This window comes from Oryzias latipes, chromosome 1 (assembly GCF_002234675.1).
Source record: "Oryzias latipes chromosome 1, ASM223467v1".
NCBI lineage: Eukaryota > Metazoa > Chordata > Actinopteri > Beloniformes > Adrianichthyidae > Oryzias > Oryzias latipes.
Window position 1 is genome coordinate 35,810,460 of NC_019859.2, and position 19,349 is coordinate 35,829,808.

Sequence of the window (19,349 nt, forward strand, 5' to 3'; positions counted from 1 at the left end):
AGCAGGACAGAAAAACCTCTGAAATAAGTGGACTGACTGTATCAAAAAGAATATTTTCAAGTTGGCTACGACTTCCACCTCCTCCGCCTCTTTTTGGGGAAATTTAAACATCTGTTTAAAATCTTTAGGAGTTCTGCATGCGTGTCAGATTTTATCAAACTGCAAAGGAAACCCGAAATAAAGCCTCAATCATCAGCACTTAACATAATTCATATATATATTTTATCTTTTTCCTTTTTTTAACTTGTCCTGTCCAACAGCTGGGCAGACAGATGAGAGCTGAGGACCTCTTGTGTCGGACACATTTTACTTTAACAACAGGGGTTATGAATATTCTGACAAACCAGAGGTATGTCTGAATAAACCCCTTTTGGAATCGAGGCCAAACTTTATTCATTTTAATCATATTTGAAACTCTTTGGTGTTGGACCGGGCGGAAAAGGAAAGGAGGGAAGAAGAGAGAGGGATGTTAGAAAAGGGGGGGATAGGAGGGTGATTATTGGGGGGGGGTGGACCATGAAGGAGCATAAAGCAACAAGCCAATGGATGGTTATACTCATTACAGTGAGGTTCAGAAGTAATACAAATCTCACACTCAAATATTATAAACATACCTGTTGGCTGCAAAAATGTTCACCTGTCCACATGTACACAATACAGATAGTGTTCACACGCATACTTATGCCTTCAAACCAACTAGTGTGAAATATTTCATTCAACCACACAAACTATTAGTGCAAAGGTGAGCTAAAACCTGTGCTCAGGTGCGTGTTTATATTCCTCTAAAGTGGATGATGGAATGTGAAAAGAAGGAGGATGAGTGCCCAGCCATCCCCACACCAAGACCCCCGCCGCAGCAGGCAGCCCTCAGCAACCCCCCAACGCCACACGGCAGCAGGTAGAGAACAACCGCCACCTGGGAGATCACATCCGCAACCCAGGCCAGGGCCAGCAGGACCGCCACGGGCCCCCCAGAGAGCAGGGAGGCATGGGGGGAAAGAGAGTGCAGCTCTCCAGCTCAACCAGGAGAGCAGCCCCCCCCCCGCCGTGCCGGGAGGGCCCGACGCAGGGCCCCGCCCCAGAAGAGTGCCCACAGCCCCAGACGAGCACCTCATCACCACCCAGGAGTTCTGGGCATCCCCCCGCCCCAACCCCAGGTACGAGCCAAGACCCCACAAGGGAGACTCGCCCCGCGCTCCAGGCAGCCACCCACCCAGCCTGTCGTTGGTCCAGCAAGGAGCAAGGCAGGGGCCAGCCACCCCCACCCAGGAGGAGGGCACCGATGAGAAGAGGGGGTCCACAAGAACTGTTGTAAACATGGCCCGCCCAGGCTCGCCCACAGTTGGAAATTTGGCGAGGCCCAGCGCTCAGGGGCAAGGACCAGAACCCACAACACAGGGACACGGACACCCCCCAGCTCAGATGTGATGTGATTCCCGGCTCTTGGTCTTGCCAGAAAGCTCAGGGATCCCCCTCCCTGCGTGGTGAGAGGGCCGCCGGTCCCAGGAAGCCAGCACCCAGGGAACACGGCGGCCGTTGCCAAGCGCCCAGTACCCCTTACCATGGATGGGGTAGGGGACAGATGGTCCGAGGTCCCACCTTCCTTGTGAAATGTGTGTGTGTGTTTATGTTGGAATGTATATTTTGAGGAGTGAAGGGTGTGTGTACTAAGGAGGTGCAGTTAAAATTGGTGGGTAGGGCACTGAGGGGACATCTCCTGATTACTCACAGTGAATTGCCCATCACCCTCCCCACCAAGGGGCCCTAAATGTCTACGGTGCAGTTAAAATTGGCAGGTAGGGCACTAAGAGGACATCTGCTGCTTGCTGGCAGTGAAGTCCAAGCACCCCCCTACCAAGGGCCCTACATGTTTAAGGTGCAAATAAAACCAATGGGGGGGGGGGGGGGATTCCATACGGCAACCATGGGAGGGGGACCACTGCCAAGTAGCTCCTCCCCCCAAGGTGCAACGCAGGATGAACTCTCCCCATCACCCCAGTAAGAGATTATATGAGGAAGGGGGTAAATTGAGGACAGCTGGTAGACTGTCCCCCAGTGGTCAAACAACCGACCCCAGCCACCCCCAGCATAGGGCCCACGTCCCCTCAGCCCTGGGGTCCCATCCCCCGAGGCGCCGACCCCCCAGTCCCCGCCACCACCCACACCACACCACGTATTATTATGTTTTTTTTTTTGTTGTTTCTTTTTGTCTCCTTTCCTTAGCTTTATTATAAACACTTCTTTTAGTAATTTGTCTTTCAGACTTTCAGAACTCTGTGTCAGGATTTTGGTCCTGTCTCGTCATTTCTGCCGTTCTCCCGCTCACCTGCTCCCTGATTACTGAATGGCTCCAGCTGTGGCGCGGGGTATATGAGGTGGGTGTGTCTGCTCATTCTTTGCCAGTTTGAGACTCTTCTCCATGTTGAAACTCAGGTTACAGCTCAAGGATTACGTTTCGCTCCCCTTTGGCACCGCGTGCCGGGAATCTGGTCCCTTCTACGCTCACACTGAGCCTACAGCAACTTCCACGTAAGGAGCCGCCCCTCCCAACTCCCGACGCTCTTCAAAGGCCGTCTGCTTCTCTCCTCTCTGGGAGCCTGCTGTCTGCACGGACCTTGCTGTCTTCGCCCCTCACGGATTTCCCCCCTCGGCTGTGACGTCACGCTGCTTCTCAAGCTCTACAGGACCTAGCAGCATCCTTCCTTTGGATTTTGGACCTTTTATTGGCTTTATGGAACTCTTCGAATAAACTTTATTTACACCCTGTGCGTGCCTTAACTTTGGTCCTCATTAACTTGTAACACTGATTGTGTTTGTATAATGTAAAACTCAATAAAAATACCATGGGTTTAACCCTTATGTGGTGTTCGGGTCTGTGGGACCCGTTTTCATTTTTTATCAAAAGAAAAATGATTTAATTAATTTTTCAAACTCAGACTCACTGGCCTTGGCTCATTTTCTGTGAAAAACATATCAGAATACATTTTTAATGACCACACACCGTATACCCCCCCCCAACACATTTCTATTACATAAGATGTTCAGGTCCACTGGACCCGGGGCTAATAGAAGTGTGGAAATTGATGTTTTTATGTACCTACACTCTGTCCTCCACCTGTCTGGGCCTGCTGTGTGGGTGGGTGGGTGTGTGTGACCAGTGAGAGAGAGTGGCAGAGAGAGATTCACTGTAAATGTGAGTTCTGTTTCTGCACCTGCGGTTCCCGCACAAGGTTGCAACATTGTTATAATAATTCAAGCATCAACTCTGTTTGCTCTCGTTCTCCCGCACATTTGATCATTTGACTTTCTTGCGGGAATCTTTAATATCTCACATAGCAGATAAAGATCTGCTACAAATTGGAGGTGGGACACTATAAATATAGCTTTGCCAGTGTGGTTTCTTATCACAACTGATCAAAATGGCCAAAAGACTTTCTGCGCAGAGGGCCCTGGAATTGATTTTAGAAGAGAGACGTTTTTGAGGATGATGTAGAGGGAGACGATTCAGAAGAGGAGGTTTCAGAATTGGAGGATCACATTTCTGAAAATTCAGAGTCTGACAGTGACTCTGAAGAAGATGATTAGATTGGGGCGGCCGTGGTGCAGCGGTAGGGTGGTCGACCCCTGATCGTAAGATTGCAGGTTCAATTCCCGCCAGGCCCATGAGTCAAAGTGTCCTTGGGCAAGACACTGAACCCCACCTTGCCTCTGGTGGTAGGCGGGCGCCTGTGTTTGGCAGCGGAGCTGCCACCAGTGTGTGAATGTGTGTGTGACTGGGTGAATGGGTCTGTGACTGTAAAGCGCTTTGTCCTTGTAGGAAGAAAGGCGCTATATAAGTATAAGCCATACCATTTAGATTGAGCATCAGCCAGTTCCAAAACAAAGCCATCAGCCAGGACCAGGCTGTCAGCAGCCAGGACCATGTGTTGTATAGGCTAGTGGCTAGAAGGCCATGGGGCTGATGTGTTGTCTTGACAATAGGTTTACTCTATGTGTTCAGCTTGTGTTGTGCACCTGAATGGGTTCAGTTTCTGTGTTCAAATAAATAAAAGTTAGTAGTTTTGAAAACCATTGCTTCACTTGAAAATTTGTTTCCACTCATAACTTGATTTTAATTGATTTTCTTTATCACGTTTTAAATAATGAGTTATGAATGTGATCTAACAAAGGTAAAGGGCAAATATTAACCAAATAAACTGATTGTAATTGGATGAGGTAAACATCTGTCGAGTATTTTAACATCAAAGTGTTTGATTGTGAGGCATTAAAAACCACAACATGCAACGGGTCCACCAGACCCACGAACACTGGCTGAGTAACAACAATATGAACACCACACAAGGGTTAAAAAAAAAAGGTTAAAACTGTAAATTATGTTATACAAGCATTTTACTATGAATTTTAGAAAATCCAAAACAGGTCATTCACATTTTATTCAGTTACACTACCCGCAATAAGGTCGGGATGTTGTGGAAAACCCCCAAAACAATCTAACAGAAAAAACCTTTTCAGCGTTTTGTCAACCTTCTGTGGGTCTATAAAGCTGATTTAGTCAGCGAGTCGTTCCAGGTTCATCGTTCTAACAGCCATGAACACAACGCCGCTGAGCGGACGAGCAGCTCCACCTGGTCGTGGCGCCTTCAGGTTGGTGGTAGACGGTCAGGTGCTGCAGGTGAACTTGTCTCAGTGTCATCAGCAGACTTGGATCAAGACTCTGAACTACTGTCAGAGTTTGTGACCGACCCAGGAGTGGAGCCCTTCAGTGACGGACCACCACCATGACTAGAACCTAATGACCTTTGACCTCAGACCTGGTTTAGCAAACGCCACACAGCTGCAAGCCGTTTACCAGATGGGAGGGGTACTGGGGTCTCCAGACTAACCAATCACAACTGACTCCACCGCTTTGACTGGAATGACAGACGACCACTGCAGGTGACTCCACCCACACCGCCATGAACGTTTGCAGTACAGACCATGTGATCTGGACGATGCAGCCACGGTCTGCTGTCCCGTTCACGGATGAGGGTCGGGTCACCGTGCAGAAGTGATGGTCGTCAGCGTTGCTGGAGAAGGTGAGGCGAGCGATACACCGAGGTCAGCATGGTCTCAAAGGTTCACTTTGGTGGGGGGGGGTGCAACAGTCTGGACCGGCATCACCAGGTTCTCGTAGACGGTCCAGTCACTGCAGGTTCTGACCTCAGAGACGTCATAGAACCATCATCATCCCCCAATTCCACCAGAACACCCCCAACTTCCTGTTCATGGATGATGATGATCCACCACATGGTGCTAGAATTGTTAAAGCCGGACTTTAGAAAGTGGGCGTGGTCTCATATTTGGTATGACCGGCAATGACCTCTGACCCCAACCCCATAGAGCAGGTCTGGGATCAGCTGAAGCAGAGACTGGAGGATTGGACCTCCAAGTGACCGGGCAGAACTGCATGTAGAATTTGTGGAAGAGTGGAACGCCTTAAAAACAGCATCATGAGTCTAGTGAGGAGCAGAAGACGCCGCTGTCCAGCCGTCACTACAGCAAGTTGTGGAAGACGTAGTCATTTGGGTTATTTGGATCTATCTTTTTGGGGATTAACATATTGAACCAATAAAAAAAGTTTGTCATTATTATTAACATTAAAGGGAACTTTGACATATTTCATTAAAATTCAGACCAAATACCAAAAGCACTCATGGAAATATTCATATCCATAACTTAGCCCTTGTGCTATCTTAGATGACCCCACCCTTACATTGAGGTGTTCTCCCTACCATGACAAAGGTGGATAAAGGTGGAAAAATTTCATGTAATCCATGGACACCAGTGAAGATCACAAATCATTGAAGAAAAAAGGTTCAGAGCACTGTCTAGTGGGTCTAGATCAGTGTTTTTCAACCAGTGTGCCGCGGCACACTAGTGTGCCGTGGGAGATGGTCAAGTGTGCCGTGGGAAATTGCCCTCATTAATCATTCACTGATCTAAAAACATTTCCCATCTCCAGGATATCAGCTCTTTGTTCATCCAAACAGGCCCTGATAAAACACTGAGTAGTTAAGAATATGAAAGATCTTAAAATTACTTTTTCTTTGTGTTTATTTAATTCTATTAAAGACATTTTGATAAGGATTACGTTACCGCGATTTACCTGCAGCTATGACAGTTTGCGGAAAAGTCCCGTCCCTTTAACTGTCCCCACCAATCATTCTTGAAGGCTTAATCACATGTCATCAGTCTGACCAATCAGAAGTGCTTAAAGTCTTCACTTCCTTGTTCTTAATTCTGCTGATAAAGTCGCTCAGTTCTAACAAAAATACCGGCTAAAGCTCTTCTTTAGCGGTGTAGCTTTCCACAGAGTCCGGTGTCAGACCGTGAAACAAGTGGACAATACAATAAATCTCAGAGACGCCAGTCTTTCTGCAAGTTTTCGGCACTTTTCACACTACATCTCCCATGATGCATTGGCTTAAAGAGCCAGTGTCCCAGCGCACAATGAGTTGTCCTTGCGAAACGCCTTGAAACCCCAACAAACAAACAGTTTCTAAATTTTTCTAATTTAACTTTCATTTCATCTCTTAGAAAAAACAGCCGCAACTTCCTGCTTTTCCGGCCACAATTATCACAAAAATACACGTGAGATTGCGGGCGGGCGGGGGGGGGCTGTCGATCAATACAGACCATGAATTTCTGTTTTTTTTTTTTTTTTTTGGATGCTGGTGTGCCGCGGGATTTTTGTCAAGGTTAAAGTGTGCCGTGGCTCAAAAAAGGTTGAAAAACACTGGTCTAGATCAGTGTTTTTCAACCAGTGTGCCGCGGCACACTAGTGTGCCGTGGGAGATGGTCAAGTGTGCCGTGGAAAATTGCCCTCATTAACTGATCCAAAAGCATTTCCCATCTCCAGGAAATCAGCTCTTTGTTCATCCAAACAGGTCCTGATAACACACTGAGTAGTTAGGACTATAAACGATCATAAAATACTTTTTTCTTTGTGTTTATTTGATTCTATTAAAGACATTTTGATAAGAATGACGGTAATGCGAAATAGCTGCAGCTATAACTGTGTAAGGAAAAGTCCCGCAGCTTTTACTGTCTCCACGACTCCACCAATCATTCTTGAAGGCTTAATCACATGTCATCAGTCTAACCAATCAGAAGTGGTTAAAGTCTCCACTTCCTTGTTCCAATTTAGCTCATAACTCAGTCAGTTCCGACAAAAACACCAGCTAAAGCTCGTCTTTAGCGGTGTAGCTTTCCACAGAATCCGGTATCAGACCGTGGAACAAGAGAACAAAACCATGAAGCTCAGAGACGCGAGTCTTTCTGCCGTTTTGTCGCAGTTTTCACACTACATCTCCCATGATGCATTGGCTTAAAGGGACAGCGTCTTGAAAACACAACGAACATACAGTTTGTATGTAACTTAACTTTTATTACATCTTTTAGAAAAACATCTGCAACTTCCTGCTTTTTCTGCCACAATTATCACAAAAATGCACGTCAGATTGGAGGGGGGGGGGCGGCTGTAGATCAAAACAGACTATGAGTTTCTGCTTTTTTTTTTTTTTTTGGGATGCTGGTGTGCCGCGGGATTTTTGTCAAGGTTAAAGTGTGCCGTGGCTCAAAAAAGGTTGAAAAACACTGGTCTAGATGACCCAACTCCCAATGTTAAAATACCTAGGATAGCACAAGGGTTACTGGGGTATTATTATTGTTGAACTATAATAAGCCTGGTATTTTCTCATCCATTTGCCGTCTGTAGTTTCCTTTCTTTTCTGTAATGCAACAGAGGCGTCCATCATCTTGAGGCGTGATGATCAGGATGGTTAACCTTCAGATTATCAGGATTTCATGGATTGGATGTAAAATGTGGTAGAAAGTAAAAAGCAAGAGAAGAAAAAAATCTGAGAATCCTCAGTGTTCAAACAAATGTCCATATTTTATTGGGTGGTGTGGGGCCTGGGGGATCGGTGCTTTGGGGGATTGGACCCCTGGGCTGAGGGGACCTGGGCCCTATGCTGGGGGAGGGCTGGGGGATGGCTGTTTGACCACCGGGGGACAGTATACCAGCTGTGACCCTGGGGGTGTCCGGGTCCCTGTGGTGTGGGTTCTGGTCCTTGCCCCTGAGCTCTGGGCCTCGCCAAATTCCCAACTGTGGGTGAGCCTGGTTGGGCCATGTTTACAACACTTTTTATGGACCCCCTCTTCTCTTGGGTGCCCTCCTCCTGGGCGGGGACGGCTGGCCCCTTCCTGGACCAACCATGGGTGGCTGCCTGGAGTGTGGGGCGGGTCTCCCTTGGGGGGTCCTGGCTCGTACCTGGGGTTGGGGCGGGGGGATGCCCAGAACTCCTGGGTGGTGACAAGGTGCTCGTCTGGGTCTGTGGGCACTCTTCTGGGGCGGGGCCCCGCATTGGGTCCTCCCGGCGCGATGGGGGGGCTGCTCTCCTGGTTGGGCCGGAGCTGCACTGCGCTGCCTCACTGCTCTCTGGGGGCCCCGTGGCGGTCCTGCTGGCCCTGGCCTGGGTGGCGGATGTTCTCTATCTGCTGCTGTGCGGGTGTTGGGGGGTTCTGGCTGCTGCTGCGGCGGGGGTCTTGGTGTGGGGATGGCTGCGAACTCTCCCTCCTTCATTTTACATTCCATCATGAACTTTAGAAGAACATAAACACTCACCTGAGCACAGGCGTTAGCTCACCATTGCACTAATAGTTTGCGTGATTGAATGAAATATTTCACACTAGTTGGTTTGAAGGCATAAGTATGCGTGTGAACATTTTCTGTATTGTGTACATGTTGACATGTGAACATTTTTGGAGCCAATAGGTATGTTTATAACATTTGAGTGTGTGTGGACAGGCCCCGCGCTTATGGACATTTATTACATCTGAACCTCACTGTAATGAGTATAACCATTCAGAAACATGTTGCTTTATGCTACTTGATGGATTTACCCCTACTTTCAATAATCCCCCCCCCCCCCCCGTAACATCCCTCTCTCTTCTTCCCTCCTTTCCTTTTCAGTCCGGTCCAACACCAAGAATTTCAAATATGACTAAAATGAATAAAGTTTGATTCCAAAAGGGGTTTATTCAGACATACCTCTGGTTTGTCAGAAGATTCATAACCCCTGTTGTCAAAGTAAAATATGTCCAACACAAGAGGCCTTCAGCTCTCATCTGTTTGTCCAGCTGTTGGACAGGACAAGTTAAAAAAAGAAACACATTTCCATTTTTTCTTTTGCTCATATGTGCTCTTCAGACCTCCTGCAACTACTCCATGCTTTGCCTGTGGATTTGTGCAGTTTCCATGACAACCTCAGTTACTCAGGATAGACCAAGGGGAGTTTATTTTAGAAAACATCCAGGATCAGGGGGGTAGTAGGTTCTTAGCGTCTGGTTGTTGCTGTAACAGTGTAGACATTTTGATAGGCCAAGAAACTGGGGGGGTTATGTAATCAGCCTCCATCAACAACAGATTCAGTCTGTGCAGCAGAGAAGCAGCAGCTTCTCCTTTTCTCAGCCATCATTCTTCTGTTCACAGAAATCTGGATATCTATGGAGACAGTGTGAGGCTGGTTCTTGGTCAGGTCTTGGTCTTGTCCTGTCCAACATCTGAGCAAACAGATGAGAGCTGAAGGCCTTTTGCGCTGGACACGTTTTACTGTTAAAAAAAGAGGTTGTGAATCTCTGGATATATTTGTATAAACCCCTTTTTTGTTTTATTTTTTATTTATTTATAACATTTTATATATATCTTATTTCTCTTTTTTTTAAACAGAGAGAAGAGAGAGGGGAATAGTGGAAGATATCTGTCCATCAATACACTTTGGGTTAGGAGCACACAGGGGGCAGTGTAACGCTGCACGCTGCCAAAGCGTACCATGGTTTTAACCCTTGTGCTATCTTATATGACCCCCCCCCCCCCCTTCCATTGACGTGTTCTCCCTACCACAATAAAGGTGGAAAGATTTCATGTAATCCATGGACACCAGTGAAGATCACAAATCATTGAAGAAAAAAGGTTCAGAGAACTTTCTAGTGGGTCTAGATGACCCAACTCCCAATGTTAAAGTGCCTAGGATAGCACAAGGGTTATTTGGGGAACCAGATCCTCCATAGCCCAACCAACCAGACCAGGAGAGAGGGGGCAGGAGACCCCCCAGTCAGTCAGTGTCTCCAACTGACTGACTGCCACCGTCTACATTCATGTGGCCACACCAAGATTTTCAAAAAAAAGCCTCCCCATCACACGGTGGCAATTGGATTTGCGACAGTAGCAGAACTGACGTTGTCCGGCTCCAGCATGGCGGCGTCCGTATGGCAAAAAATGGCAACAGAATTGACTTCCTGTCACTGGAGCCAGACGTAAAGCGTTTTCGGTGATACAGATCTCTGATACACATCTCTTTAAAGTACAACGTTTTATCTTTTGTTTTACCCCTCCTAATGCTGCCCTTTCCCGGTTGGCCCTCCTTTTTGTTTTGCTGCAGGCGTCTGATGTTCGTCTGAACGCCTCTACATCTCCGAGTGCACACAAGCAGAAAGACGGGAGCATTTATTTCACATGTTTACATGAACTTCAATAGCAATACAAGACAATCAGAACACTTGAGGTTGATATGTACAACGAGGTTGCAGAAAAGTTCTGAGGTTTTATTCGATCTCTGGCTCTGCAGTCAAGTCTTCAGTTGCTTTGACAAACTCAACAAGTTCTACCGCCAAAAGTCACTGGCAGGTCAAGGGTCAGAAGTTTTGGTTTGGTATGTCATGACGGGTCAAGAGTCAACGTCAGGACAGGAGGAAGTGTGAAAGAGCTCCCCCAGCGGGTACTGATAAAATGCTTCAATGAGACACATTAATTATACAATACAATAATGAATTTACATAAGCACGCGTTCTCCCCCACACACATGCTAATAAAGCTAGACGCGCTCGCTCACTCGCCAGCACGTCCTCTTATAGTTAGCAGCTCTGCAGAACCACTGGAAAGTCATGCACATGTTCTTTGAGAGGTTTCTTTTTTTTTTTTTTTGGCAACACACAAGTGTTTCTTTGACACACTGTTTGCTACAGGGAGGCGAGGGGGGGGGGGGGGGTAACATCCAGCCAATGGACCAATAGAAATGTCAGCAATGGACTTAAAGGGAGACACATCACAACAGGGTTTCAGGTCAGACCAAAGAGGAGGAAGGAGAGGAGGAGGTAAACATGGAGGACTGTCATTCAAAAGTAAGAAAACTTTGAGGGCGTGGGGTTGGGGGGGTGTCTCGTGGTGATCAGGGAATAGAAGCAGGGAGGAGCCATCATTAAAACTGTCGTCATGGTGACAAACTCGTCTCTTTCTCCTTTATGATGTCATCGGTTCCAGCGTTTCATTGACGTTGTCCTCCTCCTCCCTGAGATCTATGCCCCAATCACCACCGCCCTAGTCACAGGCTCGTCACCCGCTGCATCTGTCCGTCCTCTCCCTCTGAAGGGGGGTCTGCGGGGTACCCCGTCTCCCTGCCGGGGCCCAGCGGTGGCGGCTGGTAGAAGGTCTGCAGGTGATTGGGCCTCGGCCCCAGCGGCGGTCTCCCCAGGCCGTACGGCAGCTCCAGGGCGGACCTCTGTGGCTGCCCCCCTGTGGGGCTGACGTCCTCCGCGCCGTCGGGACTACTGTCCGGGTACAAGAGGGAGGGGGGCGAGTTGCGGGTGTAGAAGCGGGGGGGAGAGCCGCTGCGGCTGTAGATCTGTGGGGAGTGGCGGGAGTAGAGGTTGCTGGGGGGGGAGCTGTCCTCTCGGGGAGCAAAGATATTTGCCGGGGGGGAGTTCCTGGGGAAGATGCCGAGCGGCGGCGAGCGCTGTTCTCCAGGGTAGAGGGGGGAGGGATTGGAATCTCGGGCATAAATAGGTGAGGAATCAAGGTCGAGGTCAAGGTCAGGGGTCAAGGGCAGAGTGAAGCTGTCGGAATCCTGCCGCTCGCCGTGGTACCGCAGGGACCCCTGACCTTTCCCGCCTTTCCTCTCATCCAGAACGGCGTCCTTGCTGTCAAACAGGAAGGACTCCTCCCGGTCCAAATCCCTCCCTCCTCTCCAAACATCCAGAGATCTTTCTTTCTGCTTCTCCCGTTCTAGATTGACGGCTTCCCTCCATCTGTCTCTGTGAAAAAAGGATTCCTCTTGTTCTCTTTCCATTCCGCCTCTCCACTCCTCCATCCCAAAATCGTTCTTCTGGGTTATGAAAGTCTCCTGCTCCGCCGCCACTCCTTGCCACAGCTCCATCCGTCCGTCTTTCTTCTCCAGCATTTGCGACTCCTCTCTGCCAGCTTTCCGTTCGTTTAGAACTCCATCTTTCCGGTGGGAGGAGAGAGGCTCCTCCCTTCCTCGCTCCGCCTCTCCTCGCCATTCCTCATTCATCCTTTCTCGTTTCAGCAGGAACCTCTCATCTTTGTCTCTTTCCTGGCCGCTTCTCCACGCATCCACGCTCGTGTCTGTTTGTTTTGCGAGGAGCGGCTCTTCCAGCGCTCTGTACAAAGGCTCCGACTCCTGCGGGGGAGGGGGAGGAGGAGGGGGCAGGGGTCTTTCCCGGTAGCGATCCCGGTCCCTGTCCGGCCCGCCGCTGGGCTCCAGCGTGCTGCGGTGGCGGGACAGAGAGCCGGGTGTGCGGCTCAGAGTGGAATAGGGCCGGGCTTGGACATCAGGGGCACGCGCCTGCTGCCGCTCCTGCGGCCCCCTTCGGCCCAGAGTGCCCTGCAGCTGGGACCGGTCCACATCCTTCAGCAGCTCGCGGGACTCCGGGTCCCCACACGCACGTGCATGTGACCAGCCGTCTTTCAGGCGTGGCGCCGCGGCCTGATCCGGTCCCCGTGTGGTGGGGTGTGTCTCGGGGTCTTGTGTGTGCTGCCTGGTGTGCGCCCAGCCCTCTGTGGCGGTGGACCGTGTGCTTGGCTGTATGCTAACGGACCAGCTCTCCTGTGGCTGCTGTGCATGCCGAGTCAAGGTGGCAGTGTTGGTGAAGGCTGCCCTATCGTGAGGATGCGGCCTCGCCAGGCTCCCGTAGCGCTCAGGAGGGACTGGCATCGCCGCGGAGGGCCGCAGGTTGCTCTGCACCAGCTCTGAGATGATCATCTTTTCCAGCGCTGCGGCGTCGGACAGGTTGCGACGCATTCCGGTTCCGCTGGCCAGGTCTTTAGCCCCGTGTGGAGTGAGGAGGCCAGGAGAGATGTCATCTCCTCCTATTCCAACTCCTTCCTCCCTCAGAAGGTCGGTGCTGCCCACCACCCCGGCCCTGGATCCAGGCGTCGTCCCGAGGCCGTGCAAAGTGAACGTGTTGGGCGTGTACCCTCCATTGAGGCATACGCTGTCCAACCCACAAGACTCCTGGGTCTGCGACACGCCGCCCTCTGCACAGAGAAACACTCACTTTAAGGAAGCACAGCAACAGAGAACACAAAGGAAGATGCTTAAAGTGTTCCCGGTGGTCTTTTCATGAGGAGTGGTTTTCTAGGACATAGTCTCTGCAGAGCGGTAGGATTTCAATAGAAATTCACCTGTGAGTTGTGCTGACATGGAGCAACCCCGCCCCCCTTCCTCTCCTTTGTTTACACGCTCAAGCTAACATTAGTGGTGCAAAACAAAACGCAGCAGTATCGTAGCTATCCAGCCGGACAGTTCTGATCCAGATTCCAGCTCACACCAGGAACACAAAGACATTCATGGATCCATTGGTCTGATCAGAAAGGGGCGGAACTGGGACACTGTGGCCCCGCCCAGCAGATTTTCTACGATCTTTTTCCGACGGCATTTTTTCGTCTGCTCCTGATTCAGGGTTTGACTAAAGAAATACTCAGAGAGGCAATTTTGATCTTGATTTTCTTTACCTATGTCCTCCATCATCAGAAAAAGACCCAAAAGAACACGTTAAAAACACCCAAAGAACAGCATTTTCATCGGAGTGGGTCTTAAACATGTGAGTGAATAAATGAGTGCGTCAGTGATCACATGGCTGCTGATGCTGGAGCGTCGCTATCACGTTTGGATTTTAACAATAGATCCCAGGATGAAATGTTATGTTGTCACATGGAGACTTTTTTTCTTTCATGATTTTTCTGTACAGTGGCTTGAATGTGCGTCCGTGCAAATGCAGCGCAAGCTAGGTTCATGAACTGAACACCAGCTAAAGAGGATGTGGCGCTCGATGGTCAAAAATGCACAAGAAGGAAAAGTTCCTACTCTGCTTGTTTCTGAAGGTTCCTACGTGTTCAGACAAAGGAGACAAAAGAAAACGGTCAAAAAAACGATGCAAGGCAAGAACAGAAAGCAGAGGCAGCAACAAACATTTTATGATCAAACACAACAATATAACGTTTATTTCACAACATTTCAGATGCCACAGAAGGAGAAAAACATAAATCTGATCTAAAAAATCTTGTTTTTATTCATGTCATTTCAATTCATTGACCGTAAATCTTTGACTTCTGCCTCTTTGCTGCTTCCAAGTCCTTTTATTTATTTTTTACTGTATCAAGCCTTCATGACATGAACCTGCTATGAAGCATCCAACCAAATATGGATACAGCATTCAATGGGTTGAATACTATACTATACTATAAAGGATTCATCCCATTGTTTTCCTGTTTCTCTTTCTTTCTTCTAGTATCTTCCACCATTTTTTGTCTCTTAACTCCTCCTACAATATTTCATCTATTTCAACCGTTCAACTATTCAAATGTTCAGCTCTTTCAGCTTTTTCCAGCTGTGACTTTTGCTCCTTCAAATCCTTGAAGTTTTCCAGATATTCCAGGATTTCTGCCTCCATTAAAATAAATGGGGGATCCTTGGAGCAGAAGCTCGCTGGTTCAATACCCGGCTCTGGCATTTTTCACAAAGATATCTTTTTTGTTATTGTGCTGTTTTTACTTTATTTATGGTCAACTTTGATCCTTTCTTTACTTATTTTTTGCCAATTTATGTTTCATTTTCATCATAGCATTCAACCCTGCTGTTTCTTCTGGAAATGCAGCTCCTTCTGGTTCATGTTTGCTTTCATTCTCATCATATATTACAGTCGTGCAGCTCAGCCAAACATGGGCCGGTTCCAGCTCATGCTTCCTTTATATTTCCGCAGGAAGAAGCATCCCTCTAACTGTGCACAGTGTTGTCCTGCCTCTGGTTTGCCCCCTGATGTCTTAGCTTGACATTTTTTAGCTTGACGAGAACACGAAGGAACACAGCTCGAGTATTAGAATTAACTTGCAGACGTGGCGGCACAGCGCCATCCGCTGGTGTGTGGACATGTAAACAGGAGAGGAATGAATTTGCTGTAATAAATCCATCCAGTCTCATTTGAGTATTATTTAAAGTCCGACAAATAACAGAGTATTGTTGCACTGTAAACTGCGCAGAAGGCCTGTTATTGCATAAATGTACCCCCCCCCCCCATACATGAATACAAATAACTAGTATCATCATTGAGGTCCCTGAGAAGAGACCCCTTTAGTGATGTACCTGTGGAAGTGAAGGGCTGACTGTATCCCTGGGCCAACATGGTGTCATAAGGAGAAGCTCCGGCATGAGTCTGCAACACCTGATTGGTCAGGAAATGGTTCCCCAAAGCAGCTGATGGAAACAGGCGGTAGAAGATAAGATAAGAGGACGTTTTCCCCCTTTCAGCAGCCAGTCATGAGTAATTCCTGAGAAAAAACCTGAAATCTGACCTCTGTTGAGAGTGGGCGTGTTATTGACATCTGCGGCGATGAACGAGGATTCGGTCTGCCTACGGACCGTGTCGTTCCACATTCTTCTGATGCGACTCTGCGGCAGAGGCGCTCAGCGTCAGCTCAAACACAACTTCTGACACGTTTTTGCTCTTTTCTCTTCTCTCCACCCACCTGTCTGTTAGCAGTGACTCTGCGATTCTGGCTGCTGGTGTAGCGGCTGTTGGAGCGAAGGGCGGCCCCTTTCACCGAATCGGGGGAGCTGGATGCAGAAGATGCACAGCACCGCGAGAGACGGATGCAGCGGCCGTAATCCTTCTGACCCTAAACCACGTCAACGCGGATGACATGATGGCAAGTTAACAGGGAAATCTAAAAAATAAAGCAGCCTTTTTGTTCAGAACAAATCCAAATATATTTTACTATGTCATGTTATGCACATGTTATCGTCTTCTTTGGTTTGACCTCACTTTACATTTTGTATTTTAGTGTGAGGAAACACAGATGAAACTAATAAAATGACCTTAATTCTATTACAACAGAAAGCTATTGGAATTATTCACAAAGCTACATTTAGAGATGAACATTTAGAGTCAGACTTATTAAAACTTAAACATGTCATTGAATCACAGACCTTTTTAAGTTTAAATGTTTAAAGCTACAAACAGAGATTTAGCAGAAGACTTACAAAAGCTTTTGAGTTTTATTGCAGGAGATGAAAATCATAGAAGATTTAATTTCAAACAACAGTTTCCTGGAACAACACTAAAGTAAAAGTGTGTGTCTATAGTATCATATAGAATGAGCTAAAATATTATTCAATATATACAGATGTATAAAACAAAACAAATTCAATTTTACAAACTTGACGACTGACTGGAATGTTTGGAATGTAAGTACTAAAGAAATGGAATGGATTTACTAAAATATGGGTTTATTTGAACTTTATTTGGTGAAATCTGAGCACAGATGATGGAGAAATGATGCAATGTTTAAAAGGGGGCAGACAACTATAGGAATAGTATTTTTTCACTTTAAGAATAGTAATTTTTCACTTTGAGAAAAGTATTTTTTCAATTCTGCTCCTTTCCAGTCGTGAAAATGTACAAAAATCATTTGGCATCCAACAATTTTCATGAAAGGAACAAAAATAAAGGAATGAATGAATGAAAGTAACTTAAGCAGCGAGTTTTACTGATGGTGTGAAAACGTGATGGTTTCGTGGTCGTCTGAACGCTGACACGGACCTTCCTGGCGAGCGTGCAGTGAAGTATGGTGATAAGAAGTGCCTGGGCCGTGTTGAGAGAGGAGAAGAGGTAAGCCAGAAGTAGCGATGGACCAGACAGGAACATGAGGCCTGACGACCAGGTGACACTCAGCAGAAAGAGAAGTGTCAGGGAGCCCACGGCCCACGCTCTGCAGAGACCAAATATGAGCGAAAAGCAAGTCATTGACCCAAATGAAGCAGGCTGTACATGAAAGTATGTAGAGTCTCTACATGGAAACCACGTTTGCCTTTAGCTCTGGATTTCTGCGTCTTAATGTCTGCAGATTCCAGATCCACACGGCAGTGGCTTCCTGCTGGCGTTGGATTGAAAGCCCTGACAGAGCAGGGTTTGGGGTTCGGTCAACCGTCGGTCAACGCCAAAAAACTGAGGCCTGTGGCAGCTTCACCATGCAACAAAAGATCACAACCCATACTATCTAACTCTGTGATCCCAAAATGGTGGAATGAACACTTGATCTTAACATCTGACTGCCTCAAACCAAATATTCCAAACATTACAATGCACTTAAAAAGGAAGAAAACTCGAGCTACATTTTTTACTGAATGTGGTAAATCTGACTGTTTGCTTGTTAGATACGTCATTCTGTTCCAAGGTTGTCACAGCCAGGGGTGGTAGTGGGGATAAGCTCCCACTGTCTATAAAGTACCCCTATACGGCGTGCGTCTCCAAAAGGTCAGCTCTTGGCCTTCGTGTGCAGTTTAGCTCCTAAACCCGCCGGAACTGTTTTGCTGACCGGAGAAGGGGCACAGGCGGGTCACTGGCACCTCAGAACCAGTTGCTTCAGGGAGATGATACTCGTCAGCCTAGGAAGGCAGTTCATCCAGGTAAAGGAAAACCCTGATTTTACACCTACGCTTCCTTGCGGCTATATTCCTCCATGGAAAAGGCTTCAGGAGTAAACCTTGAGGGAAAATTCAGAGTCGGGGTCCCTAAGGCAGTTCGACGCTGTTTGCAGCCTCGCTCTGGCAACTTCTGCGACGGCGCCGATAACAAACTGCAGCAGCCTTGCTGTTCCTTTGGATCCATCGACGACGTGGAGAGGGGCGACCCGCTACGTGGGCAATAGCCTGTCCTGTACTACATCGCCCTGGCTAGTATCCGACCTCCACCACAGGACAAGAGCAAGGATACGTCATCCATGGTCAACACTGACCGACGGAGGCCTAAGTAAGGGTCTTCGTGTAATATCGTAGTCCCAACTGTTCTTGCGGGTGAATACGGCTGTCTGCAGGCCGAAAACGGTCAAACCTGTACAGGTAACCGGCACAAGATATGAAGGTCATAGAAGCCTCGGTGAAGCCGCAGAGAGAAAAAGTCCAAGTACATTTTTTTTTTAAGAAATGAGACAATCCGAGTGTAGTTTGTGTGGACATCCAACAAGCATCTCGAGGACACGCACGTATCATTTTCTCTTTTGTCTAACTTCCGCCCACCTTTCCTTGGAACGGTACAAACGGATTCAAGGGGATGTTAAAAATGAAAAACCTGAAACAAAATGATTGTCTCACCTACTTTTCCCTTATGTGTAGTAAAAGAGTTCACTTTGACCTGTCGGTCGTAGAAAAAAAGGCACATGAACATTTTCAACATTGTGTACCATCTTAAGGTTTCACACGGGCCACCAGCGAGCCTCGTTCGGCCCGTATCCACTCGCTGGGGCCGTCTAATGACTAGAATGCAGCGTAGGACGCACCTGTGCTCCCCTTAAGATGAAGCCGGTCCTCTACCTCCACGGCCCGGACAACCCATAAACCGGCAGAACCCAAACGGGTCAACTCTCACATAGGTGCTGCGACTAAGGCTATAATTTCTTTGGACCAAGTCGTCTGCTGAGTGTTAGTAAAAAAAAAAAAAAACCTAACTTTCTTAAAAGTCTAAGACACATTTGTAAATGAAATTAAATTTTTTGTTTGGCAATTTTTGTGGCAAAGGCATGGACAATAAGAATGGACACTTTGTACTCTGTTAGACTCTGATTGGGTGGGTTGTTGTATTTTGTCTCCCAGTGTCACATAAGTCCATGCGGGCTGGGCACATTAGTGCAGACACTTAAATAAAATCAACTCAAACTCAAACTGTTGTATTTTCTGTACCAAAAAACGCAGCTTTCAAAGAAGCAGACTTGGACAAACTGCATCTAGCCCACCGCTAGACTCTATCTATGGCTCAATTAACTTATTGCTAAATGTTTGCACAGGACCAACGTCTACCCGAAAGTCCAATCCGGGCACGTGCTTCTATATGCATGGCTAAGAATGCTCGTCTCTGAAGGGATTTTCTTTTGTGAGAGTTGCTTTTTAAAGTACTGAGTACAAATGATAATGACAGACTGACTGGGAGCACCTTCATGGTATAAGGAAGGATGGTTTCGTCAT

At 47.7% G+C, this 19,349-nt stretch overlaps 1 protein-coding gene across 3 annotated transcripts in view; it reads right to left on the reverse strand.

The window, feature by feature from the left end:
• Window positions 1-10,529: 10,529 nt before the first annotated feature.
• LOC101161954 (adhesion G protein-coupled receptor L1) overlaps window positions 10,530-19,349 on the reverse strand; it is a 59,329-nt gene continuing 50,509 nt past the window's right edge. For 2 of the 3 annotated variants that reach the window (XM_023964618.1, XM_023964594.1), the window contains 6 exons: window positions 16,933-17,101; window positions 15,860-16,009; window positions 15,686-15,782; window positions 15,477-15,587; window positions 14,202-14,222; window positions 10,530-13,372 (listed from right to left, as the gene is read on the reverse strand). In XM_023964618.1, coding sequence (XP_023820386.1) covers window positions 11,421-13,372; window positions 14,202-14,222; window positions 15,477-15,587; window positions 15,686-15,782; window positions 15,860-16,009; window positions 16,933-17,101 — 2,500 coding nt within the window. In that variant the 3' untranslated portion in view covers window positions 10,530-11,420. The remainder of the gene's footprint in view (window positions 13,373-14,201; window positions 14,223-15,476; window positions 15,588-15,685; window positions 15,783-15,859; window positions 16,010-16,932; window positions 17,102-19,349) is intronic. The other variant, XM_023964653.1, reaches the window with a different exon arrangement.